This window comes from Morone saxatilis, unplaced genomic scaffold (genome assembly GCF_004916995.1).
Source record: "Morone saxatilis isolate NCDOM2014 unplaced genomic scaffold, NCSU_SB_2.0 Contig14, whole genome shotgun sequence".
Taxonomy (NCBI): domain Eukaryota; kingdom Metazoa; phylum Chordata; class Actinopteri; family Moronidae; genus Morone; species Morone saxatilis.
In genome coordinates, this window is record NW_023339696.1 from 14,788,809 (window position 1) to 14,800,603 (window position 11,795).

General features: G+C 40.6%; 1 protein-coding gene across 1 annotated transcript in view; it reads left to right on the forward strand.

The window, feature by feature from the left end:
• col5a3a (collagen, type V, alpha 3a) overlaps positions 1–10,630 on the forward strand; it is a 47,964-nt gene extending 37,334 nt beyond the window's left edge. The window contains exons 49-67 of the mRNA XM_035654540.1: positions 1,024–1,077; positions 1,220–1,273; positions 1,379–1,486; positions 1,584–1,637; positions 1,727–1,780; positions 1,932–1,985; positions 2,095–2,148; positions 2,267–2,374; positions 2,524–2,577; positions 2,722–2,775; positions 2,857–2,964; positions 3,059–3,112; positions 4,097–4,132; positions 4,589–4,642; positions 4,740–5,040; positions 5,253–5,365; positions 5,502–5,570; positions 6,437–6,670; positions 6,884–10,630. Coding sequence (XP_035510433.1) covers positions 1,024–1,077; positions 1,220–1,273; positions 1,379–1,486; positions 1,584–1,637; positions 1,727–1,780; positions 1,932–1,985; positions 2,095–2,148; positions 2,267–2,374; positions 2,524–2,577; positions 2,722–2,775; positions 2,857–2,964; positions 3,059–3,112; positions 4,097–4,132; positions 4,589–4,642; positions 4,740–5,040; positions 5,253–5,365; positions 5,502–5,570; positions 6,437–6,670; positions 6,884–7,030 — 1,764 coding nt within the window. The 3' untranslated portion in view covers positions 7,031–10,630. The remainder of the gene's footprint in view (positions 1–1,023; positions 1,078–1,219; positions 1,274–1,378; positions 1,487–1,583; positions 1,638–1,726; positions 1,781–1,931; positions 1,986–2,094; positions 2,149–2,266; positions 2,375–2,523; positions 2,578–2,721; positions 2,776–2,856; positions 2,965–3,058; positions 3,113–4,096; positions 4,133–4,588; positions 4,643–4,739; positions 5,041–5,252; positions 5,366–5,501; positions 5,571–6,436; positions 6,671–6,883) is intronic.
• Positions 10,631–11,795: the final 1,165 nt, after the last annotated feature.

An 11,795-nucleotide genomic window follows, 5' to 3' on the forward strand; every position in this document is an offset into this window, starting at 1 on the left:
AATTACACACACTAAATATAGGAGTTCTGATATTTTCAAGTGATGGTAGCTGCATGCCTCTGTGATGCATAAATAAACATGATCATATTTTCATAGTGTATCAGTTTTGGAATCAAGAACACTTCCATTCAATATACGGCATGATCTAAACTGAACAATAGCTTATTTTTCGCACCACAGATGTTTTATATTTCCCAGTAGTCCCTCATCTCTTCATATACAGTCTCTTCATTTGAATGCTTCATGCCACAGACCCTCCACTGCTTTTGAAACTTGAATTATTAAATAGTATTAGGATATAATCCCTAGGAGAGAGTTATATTTACTGCTCTATGAATCATTAAGAAGTATTAGACTATCATCCCTAAGAGGCAGTTATATTTACCTCTATTAATGGCCATCTCTCTTCAGCCTCTCACACCGGTCAATTATTCAGTAGTGAGCTGCAGAAATCTGTGTGAGCCACCCGAGTGCTTCATCACAGGAAGCATTGAAACACAACAGTGCAGAGATGATGGGATTCATAAATGGATTTATACAGGAATAGTGGAAAAGAACGAAATGGGGTGGGATGTCATGTGAGGATTGTTGACAGCAGGATCTTAGTAGTAATGCGTGGCTGTACTCAGCTCTCATGTTTGTGCACTCTACCAAAGACATGCTTTTACTGGGTCCGTCTCAAGACACAAAGCGCAATGCAAACACGCGTGCACACTAACACGCGTGTACATACATACACGTGCAAAAACTAACAAACAAACTGAGTGAGAGAGTGGAAATAATATCCAGTCTACTGTGTGGCTCAGAGACAGTATCCACATAGCAAACCTGACACTCAATATTTTGCCTTGTGTTGTGATAATTCTGTTCCAGTTTCAGCATTCTGTGAGCAGAACTGCTGACAAACAACACAAAAAAAATACTGCACCAAGAACATGATTTTCCAAAATCAAATGAATATTTCAAACTTGCCCTTGTTTTATGATATTTTGGCTCGAGCTGTTCTCTCTCCTCCTGCCACAGGGCCCACCTGGAATGCCTGGAGGAGTTGGTCAGCCTGGACTTGTTGGAGAGAAGGTCAGCATTTCCCATTAGTAACTACACATCTTGTGCCTGTTCACATACAGTAGAATAATGGTGGTGGTGGTGTGTGTGTGGGCTTTTGTGGTAATGTGTGTGTGGTATGTTTTTATCTCACTGAATGTTCCTTCTCTATCAGGGTGAAGACGGAGAAGCTGGAGACCCTGGGTCAGCTGGAGAGCTTGGCATTGCTGTGAGTTGCTTCTACCTCTACTTCCTGTCTCGCTCAATCTCATCCTTTCTTCACTGTCTCTCTTTATCCTTTCATTGATCATATTTTCATATGCTGGTGTCCCAGGGTGCTAGAGGCGATGTGGGCGAGAAAGGTGACTCTGGCCCTCCCGGTGCAGCTGGGCCTCCAGGACCCAGAGGAACACCAGGGGAGGATGGACCCAAAGGCAACCTTGTGAGTCTTTGTTTCTCTGGATCAGTGACTTTTTTTTCTGTTAATGTCATGCCATTCATATAATGGTTTCTACTTCTACCTTGTTTTTTTTCCATAGGGCCCTATTGGATTCCCTGGAGATTCAGGACCCCCTGGAGAACCTGGGGTCAATGTGAGTAGTTTTGTTATTATTATTTCATCATGCATTTATAATTAACTTATTGTTAAGTAATTTCTTCTGCATGACATTTTTTTATTTAGGGATTAGATGGTGGACCGGGGCCTAAAGGAGACAATGGAGAACCTGGCAAAGCAGTAAGCTGTCTTTTTTTTCACTTGCTGCAGAGTCTTTATTCTCTGTAATATATTGATGTTTTGCTTCTTCATCACAATGACTGGCTTTTTTCTCAGTGTTTTTGTGACTGAGTGGGAATGTGTTTCTTTTTTTTTTTTCTGTTCCCTGCAGGGACCTGCAGGAGCCTCTGGAGAGCCAGGTCCTACAGGACCTCCTGGCCGTCGGGTGAGCACAACATATTGCATATGTTTGTGTGCATGCATGTGTATGTATGTATATATGATTGTTTTTAGTTGAAAGCTTTTCTCAGCAAAGTTGTCTTTCTCAACCCCAGGGTCATATAGGTGCTGCAGGAAAAGAAGGGAAGCAAGGCATGAAGGGAGCCAAGGTAAGGATAATGACTGCTACTGAGCTCCCTGGTTATGTATAGTGCCTTCCAACAAAGACTTTTTGATTTATTGTGCTCCTAATGCTTTGCTGTATGTGTCTGTCCTTCTGCTCTGTAGGGGACGATGGGAACCCAGGGTCCAGTGGGAAAGACAGGCCCTGTGGGACCCCAAGGGCAGCCAGGCAGGTCTGGCCCAGAAGGCCTTCGAGGCATCCCAGGTCCCGCGGTTAGTACACAGTCTAAGCCTGAAAGCAGTATCATTACAGGAACACACTGTCATCAGAATCATCAGAATTTACACAACATTCCTGTTTGTGTTTATTCAATGTTTCAGCATGCAGAAGCTAAACTCTAACTCATGTGCTTATTTTCCAGGGTGAGCAAGGGGTAAATGGGCCACCAGGACAAACTGGACCACCAGGACCAATTGTAAGATCCTCATATTTTGCTGTTGACTGAGGCCATTAAATTATTTTTGGGACATTTATAATAATAAATCATAACCTATCCATATTTCATATACAGAGTCTACAACAGCCAGCTAATAACTAATACATCTGACCTTGTTAACAGGGGCCACCAGGACTTCCAGGATTAAAAGGAGACCCTGGAAACAAGGGAGATAAAGTGAGTGTTTAAGAGATAAAACATTCTTTACTAGTCTCAGCCCTGAGAAGCAATGGTGATGAACCATGTCTCTGTCTGCAGGGTCATGGTGGGTTGATCGGTCTAATTGGACCCCCAGGAGAGCCTGGGGAGAAGGGAGACAGAGGCCTGCCTGGGAACCAGGGTACACAAGGGCCTAAAGGAGATGGGGTACATATCTTTGCAGCATGATGCATCGGATACACAAATATTACACAAAGGAAGTTCAGTTCACGTAACAAGATATTCTTGTCCTTTTATCAAGGGTATGGCAGGCCTACCTGGTCCTACTGGCCCACTGGGACCACCGGGACTCTCAGTATGTGACACAGCTATTACAACAATGTGCATGCTTTTATATGATCAATGTATGAACAAGCTACCATAGCTACCATACTATACTATTCAGCTACACAACAAGAAGCAGTAGTGATCAACAGACAGGTTGCAGGCATACTGCGTGTTGCAGTGAGAATGTCCATTGTTTTTGGACAGTTTTTATGTAAGATAGACTGATAAACCTTTTAAGCCAAATTGCTCCATCAGTAAGCTCTATCAATTAGTCAAAGCAGTAAGAGATGCATAAGATTGCACAAGTGCAAGTGTACATTATTACTACCTTGGATAATAAATGTAAAATAATCTGCCTTTTCCTTTCAGTGGAGTGTTGAAACTTTTTGGTGAGATATGTCTGGGAACTAATTTATGCAGTAGCTGCATATCAGAATTGTTAATAACATAACCAGACAGTAGTTTGAAACTGTAATTGTATAGTAGTTTATACCTGTGTTCTGCTGTATCTTCTTAATGCAGATGTAATTGTATCTTGAGCCACCCTTTTGCAAAGATTCTGCAAGTATAAAACAAACAGATGCAAAATACACGTCAAGAGAAGAACTGAGAGGCAATAAGGCTTTTAGATACTGTTTCTCACTTGAAGAAAATGAGTACAGTCATTACAGTACATACTACAGTATAACTGCAAATCAGTTAAACTGAAAGTCAGTGTACCTTAATATAATACAATACTGAAAGGTTGTATAAGATTTTGAGTCTTAAGGATTTAGCTGATGATTCCGTCTGCAAAGAGCTAAGCACCGGTTCTATCCACAGATCATACAGTCCTGTTATTAGTCATTGTTACTCAGTAGTGAAAGTAATAATTTTGACCATAACCTGCCATGTCGCTAAGCAGGTGCCTGATTTTCCAGTGAATAGCTGATTTGTATTTTGCAGTTATTTGAGTAATTAGATAGTAATTATATCTTTTTACTGCTTACTTACTACTCTTCTCCACTTTTAGGGTGCAGCTGGTGAGAAAGGATCTAAGGGAGAAATGGTAAGTCCAGTAATCTGTCTTATTAATGCATTGCCATTCCTATACTCACACCTCAGCTTGGTTAGCAGCTGCTGGGAACATATGCTGGGGAAGAGAGAAAAAGTGTATTTGTTGGCTTAAATGTACCATGCTTCATAATCATAATGCTCTACTGTGTTTACTGCATGTCTTTGGAACTAAAAGCCTGCTGTACAGCCACGCTTGCCTTGTGTGTGATTTTTCCATTGGGCCCTTTTAATAGGATTTGGTTGTGGTGTGTGTGATGTTATGAAAACCACTATAGTCTGTCTTGAGAGCCAAGGCTTTGACCACAGAGTGCTGATGCACACAGCTGGATAATCCTATAAAGCAGCAACCATATCTGCCTGGATAACGCTGGGATTTTGCCAAGTGGTGTGAGTGAGGCTCCAGGTGAGACATGATTGACACAAAGTTTTGTCCTCTTCTATTCTTCAGGGTGTCGTTGGTCCCAGAGGAGATCCTGGCCCTGCTGGCCCCCCAGGACCCCCAGTAAGTACCGCCAATAAGCCACATCATGGCTTACTCTGTGCCAGCTTTATCCTTTTTCTTCCTTTACCTCTTGCTCACCTTTGTGTGCTACCTCCAGGGACCTCCTGCAACTATGATTGAGCCCCTGCCGATCAGGGAGGGTAGGCGGAAGAGACGAAGGCACTCTGAACGGGGAGGAGGAGCAGCTCCATCCAGGAAGGAGGATATGGATCTGGATGTGGAAGAGTTCCTTCAAGGAGATCAGCCTCTGGAAGACGCTGAGGGAATGGAAGAAGTCTTTGCCACCCTATCTTCCATGAAAACAGAAGTGGAGGTGATGAGGAGGCCCCTGGGAACGTTTGAGAGCCCTGCCCGAACCTGCAAAGAGCTCATGATGGTCCAACCTCACTATAAAGATGGTTAGCAAAGACATTGCTTGATAATTGATGCTTATTTCACCACCCTAAAGGTTTAATCCAAGAAAAACTAGTCCATAAAAAGAACACCTTTCCAGTATGCACATATCTTCTAATATGTTGCCAGCTGCAGGTTATCATCTTGTTACCCTTGATCTGTTAATTATATCAACATCTGGTGCTTGATTGATACCCTTTTTCTGTGCACTTTGTAGGAGACTACTGGATTGATCCTAACCAGGGCTGTCACAGGGACTCCATCAAGGTCTACTGTAACTTCACAGCTGATGGGGAGACATGTCTCTACCCTGACAAGAGGATTGAGATGGTAAATCTCCAATCTCTTGCTGTCAGCCCTTACAAAGCCGACCTCGTCATATTACATCAGAGCACAAATCACTCCCTACATCCCTTGAGCCTAACATTTTACTCAACAACCTCCCTCTCTCTCTCTGTGTATCTAGGTGAAATTAGCAGCGTGGAACAAAGAGAAGCCAGGAAGCTGGTACAGCCAGTACAGGAAAGGCAAGCAGGTACAAAAAAATAAATAAATAAATCAAACCTCACCTCACCTCCTACCATTAATCTCAGCCGGCTCCAAATGTCAGGCAGTCTTTTTCAGCTAAATTACTCATCCTAATTGAGAGTGTTTGAATTATATTCATGCATATGATTGAGGTGCAAGCATGAGTGTGTTCACAATGAACGTGTAGGGATGCTTGTGCGTGTTCATTCATGTGCACATGACTTCTTGTGAATGTTTTTTGGTTATTTGTAAATCTACGCATTGTATAATTTGTTATTAATTTATTAGACCATGTGCAATGAGAGAGCTGATTTGATGTTGCAGCTTATTTCAGCAGCGATGACTCACACAAAGCCATTGGCAGCTCTGTCTCATTGAGAAGCATTCAGGGCAGCACGCTTAGAGCACTGGCCTTTCATGTGCACCTGATCAGAGGTCTCATAACCCTCTCAGATAATCACAGAGCTACCAGCACAATTGCAATTCACTGACTTCCTCACACAAAGTCCTTGAATCGGCTGTTTTTTTCTTTCCTTAATTTCCTTACTTCCTACTTCCTACTACTTTCCCTGGCTGTTCTGATTGTGAAGAAGTTGCTGCAACTTTTTCACCCTCACCGCTTACGTAAACTCCCTCATCAGCAAAAGCTGGGAGATTTGTAATTTCATGTTTGTCTGACAGATTATAGGCTAAGACAATGTTTTTCTGTGGCTTCGTCTTTTTTAGTGAAAACCTGTTTTGGTGTATTTTTTCTCATTGAGAGAGCTTTTGTGTCTTTTAAGGGTAGTGCTGTTTTAAAGTGGTGGCTTTAGTACATATTGTCTTTCTCATGCTCTTGTAGTACACTAATGTCTATGTATCTGTTACATCCAGTTCTCCTACAATGACAGGGATGGGAACCCTGTACATGTAGTTCAGCTGACCTTCCTGAAACTACTGAGTGCCACAGCCAAGCAGAGCTTCACCTATACCTGCCAGAACTCTGCAGGATGGTTTGATACCACCTCACGCTCCTACCAGCGTGCGCTCCGCTTCCGGGGCAGCAATGACGAGGAGCTGACCCAAGCCAAAAGCCCCTTCATCAATGCAGTCCATGATGGATGCCAGGTCAGTGCAGGGAAAGGAACAAGATGGATGGATTAGAATTAAGCTTAATGAAACTAATGTGTTGTGTTGTGCTCAGCTGGTTCTTGATTTAAGTTGGTAGGCATCAAATCACCGACTAGAGTAGAGATTTGGGCCAGAATGGGTGGGTAGAGCTAGTTAGTCAAATTAAGCCGAGAAAAAATTCTGATAATGGCTTTAATTTTTCTCTTTCAGTTCCGCAAAGGTCAAGAAAGGACTGTTCTAGAGATTGACTCCCCCTCGGCAGAGCTGCTCCCTATTATAGATGTGGCTCCAGCAGACTTTGGCAACAGCAACCAGAAGTTTGGATTCCAAGTTGGACGAGTATGCTTCAATGGTTAACATCTTGCCAACAGCAAACAAAAAACAAAAGACACACCAAGCAAGCAAGATTTCAGTAAAATAAACTGGACTTTTACCACTCCCTCAAGCAATATTTATTATATTATGTTCCTGTATGTGGTGGGTTTGTGGTATTTTATTTAAGACTCTTCAACAGCCAATGAAATAGGTTCTACGGCTTTACAACAATGAGAAGACTGGTGAGAAAGCGGATATGCAACAGTGGGAACAAAGCACATTTACCAAAGGGAAATGTTCCAGTTAGATATATTTAATTTTAAGTGTTTTTGTTGTCTTTTTCTTTCACTGTTTGAGTGTGCTGTATCCTCCAGAATTCTGTGGACTGCACCACTTGATGATGACCACTTATAAACAAGACAGATCTGTCTGATCACGGAACAGAGACAGTCTGTCATTCTATGGTCTGGGTCAGTTAAGTGAAACTTTTCAGACCATGGATGAACTAGTTGCTACCTAATGTTTTACATAGACTGCATCTGAATAAATCAGAGACACAGTCATACTCATTTGCATGCTCAGATTTCACTATAATGACAATTGCATAGCAGTTGTGAACTAGCCTAGCATATTAATTGCACACAAGCACAGTAATTAATTTCCTGTGTGCAAGAATGATAAATTGTCCTTTTTATCCTTCAACTGCAGTTTGCTCAGTGAATTACCTTGATTAGTATTCAATAGGCATAGCTAGTTATTGAACCCGACACTTACTTGAACGGATAAGGTTGTTTCCTTTATTGGACTGCTTCCCTCCATGGGCTCGATAATAAGCTTTTTAAGGTCCTATATGTGTCCAAGGACTACAGTACTGTATTTGTCATACTAACATCCTTTATACTGTGGTATATACTTGCTATGACATACCTCAGCAACTAGGTTGGGGGTATTTCAGGGCAAAATTAAGGGCATGCTGATTAAAATGTTCTTTAGTCTTAACTGCAGTCCTTTATTCCAAGAGACATTTCACGCATCTCTTGAAAGCATTTTATGCTATGCTGACATAACCTGTTTTCACTTTTCTGCCCTACTCAGAGGTTTTTGTTTCTCTGTTCTGTTCACATGTTGAAATTTCAACTGAATATGTTGCTGTGTATCATGTGACATGATTTGCTCTTCAGTGGTGCTAAAGATGATTCTGTTTAGTTTTTTTTGTCACTGTGCATGTGTGTCTCGGTGGGCAGGATTATAGGGCTAGAGAGGGAGAGGGTTATTGCTCTTTCAGCAGCACGAAACACCCTCAGAGGCTGGGGAGTAGTCTACTGTGTTTTTTGCACATCTTCTGGCTGATTGTACCAATTTCACAGGGCCAGTGAAAGGAGGTTAGGGACAGTTCAGAGCAATGTGGTTGATCGCTTTAAAAGGAAAATCCACTCTTAACCTGAATTTACATTGTGCCGTTCTGCTGATTTTGGATATTAAATCCAGAATCTATGAATACAGTGAATACAGACAATTGTCTACCTACAATAGAAATGATGGCATCATGAGATAAAAATGAAAAATTGATAACTCTGATTTGTTTTTAATGCTTCCTTTAAATCACTTTTAAGATTTGTAGCGTCAATCCCAGTACAATTACCGTGGGTGCTATCATAGTGCTGTTCCATACAGTGGAGCAGCTGCAGAATTTGTTTATAGATGACATTATTACTACAGTCTGTCTCTGCATGTCAGCTTAAACAGAGACTTCTTCAAATTGACAAATAGAGCTGTGAAATATTGCTGAAACTACATATGTATGTTGATTTTCCCTTTAGCAAATGACATTTCTTAATGCTCTGTCTACCTCCAACTCAAACAGTAGACTGTGTATCCAGTATGTGTAATTTCAATCCCACTGTTCTATTTGTTTCACAGCATTTCAACATTCCAGTAATTAACTCCTCTCCTCCTGTCCCATCCTGCACTTCCCCTCCTGTGTATAGTGTTTGTTGTACTAATTTTATATACTGTACAGTTATTCTGAGGACTTTATGAGCAGTAACCTGTTGCCTGAATGAAAAACAAGTGTATTTGTCAAAAATTGATGTGCGAATTAAAACAAATAAGAAATCATTCTATTTTCCTATTCCTCTCCAGACCCATGTAGCTGGGTTAGAACAATATCCACTAAAGCATGTGGCTGCAATGTCCAGTCAGTAGACAAACAAGGCTCTTCATTACCAACTAGTTCTGCAACATTCACTCAACAAGCATGCAATCAGAACAGCACCACACAGCCGATGTAATCAACTCTGATTTGCTCCCCAGTTCATTTATTTCAATTAGCCCTGTTTCAGTCTCCTCAAGGGGGAAGGTGGAGTGGAGACAGAGGCGAGAGAAGGATGGAAAGATTGATAGTGAGAACAAGAGAAGAGGTCTAATGAAATGGTTGCAGATAAGAAATGCAACAGTTGAGATTTGTCTGTTTGGTCTATTTGGTGAAGGTAGCAAGAGCTGTGCTGATGTTAAAAGTCATAATGACTACTTTATTTTTCACCAGTGACTGACTGTCTTTAAAACTATTTCATCACATCCACCGTCTCTCTGTCTGTCTACTTATCTTGGTTGCTACCACAAACGCACACACACAATAATTGCTTTTTGCTCCATTCGCAGAGACTCATGCACCTACACACACACACACACACACCTACACACACACACACACACTCTCTCTCTCTCTCTCTCTCTCTCTCTCTCTCTCTCCAAAGCCTATTCTCTCACACATTAAAGTACAAAGCGCTCATCCCCTTTGGGGCCCATTGTTCAAGGTTAGCGTCAATGGCAGAATAAAGGTTACCATGTTATTTTTTTTCTCCTTTCTGCTCTCTTCCACTCAATTGAATTTTAACCACACGAAGCTCTTGACCAGGAAAGGTCATCTGTTGCCACTACCTCAGAATAATGATCAAGCAGAAGAGCAGTGTGACTATCAATATGGTATTTCCACGGTACTATGCCCTTTTCCCTGCACATTCCATCCTCTAGTGACTATAATTCCTGTGACATTGTGTCTCCAAATTCATGTATTTCTTTCGCTGATAGCTAAACCTTTGTTAGATTCTATCACTGTAGTGCTACTGTATACATTATCTATATTCTCTTAATGACAAACTCATATACAAGAATACACATCAGAATTGTGTTGTCATACATGACAATATTTTGTAAACCACTGATAAACAGTCTTGCCACTGCACAGAGATTATTCAGTTTTTAGAAATGCCCTTCATCCACCCGATCCTGGTGCTCAGCTTTATGAAAGCCTATGGAAATGAATTCCCACTAAAATTTCTATTTTATGCTCACAAATACAAGTACAAACATACAACATACACAGAACAATGTTGAAAGGTGTGGATGAATCACTGTCAAATCCCTGTGCCAGAAAAAGAAAGCAATTTAAAATGATATATTGTTTTGCTAATCCTTTCTTTCAGGGATCCCTAAGCTGTTTCATGTTACTGATACTACAAGAACTACAATATATAACACTGCATGGTAGTGGTGGAGATGGCAGTACAAAAAATAGTAAACTTGTCATGTAAGTATCTGTATTCTTTTGAATAATTATTATTTTGTATACTATTAGTATCCAACAAATTTCTAAATAAACGGCTCTTTCTTAACAAGATGCTTTTTGATTGATTCCTTCTTTCCTTAAAAGATGGTTGTGACTTTTGAACCTAATGTCAGTGAAGCAAAAGGTGAATTTAATGCCTCTGCGGTGGAGATAGCCATGGCCTTATGTTTTCGGGTTGTCCATCAGTCCGTCCATTTGACCGTATGTCCATCCATACATCCGTCTCAATCTTGTGAACGTGATATTTCAGGAATGGCTTTTCTTAAGCTTCTGCACAAATGTCCACTTGTACTCAAGGATGACCTGATTTGATTTTAGTTGTCAAAAGTCAAGATCAATTTGACCTCACAAAACATATTTTTGGGCATAACTCTAGAATTGATGTGATAATTATGACAAAATGCCCCACAAATGTTTAATGATACAATGATGAAGCGATGACATGTTTTTATCCAAAAGGTCAAAGGTCAGCTTTACAGTGATATCATAATTTCCTGGAAAAACACTTTATGGTCATTATTCAACACTATAACTCAGCAGGAGGGAAGATTGTGATCACATTTCACAGTTGGTTGGGCACTCAATTGGTGACACTTTTGACTCAAATGTCAAAAGTTTTTCAAAATACATTTTTAGCCATAATTTAAAAATGAACTGCGGTATTTCAGATTTCACACTCATGTTGACTGGGACGACACACTGAGTAAACAATAACTAGCACAGTACAAGCTTTCATCTTTCCATCTCGTCCATTCTGCCTTTTAAGCCAATTTGATTCAGTATGCTTTATTGGCATGAGTGTAACAAAGACAATAGCAAATACCAAAGCATTAAGAAATTGGATTAAAAAATAAAAGAAAAATTATAACTCATAGAATCAAGAAAATATCAGACAACAATAAACACTAGCTCTGCCTCATTCTGAATTTTGAACATTGCCTCTGAAAATGCCAAGAGAAAACAAAAGCACTGCATAGCCATTGTCTACAGGAATCCATCTATACATAGTAATGTACATGTAGTAGTACATGTGTGATGTAGATTCATTGAATCGCATAAATGTATCAACAACATAACTTCCATTTAGCCAAAAGATACACTTCATACCTTATATTATATAAGTCTGGACATATATGGATGTAAACTGCAACTTGACTGTTTGGCAGAGGCACACAACCG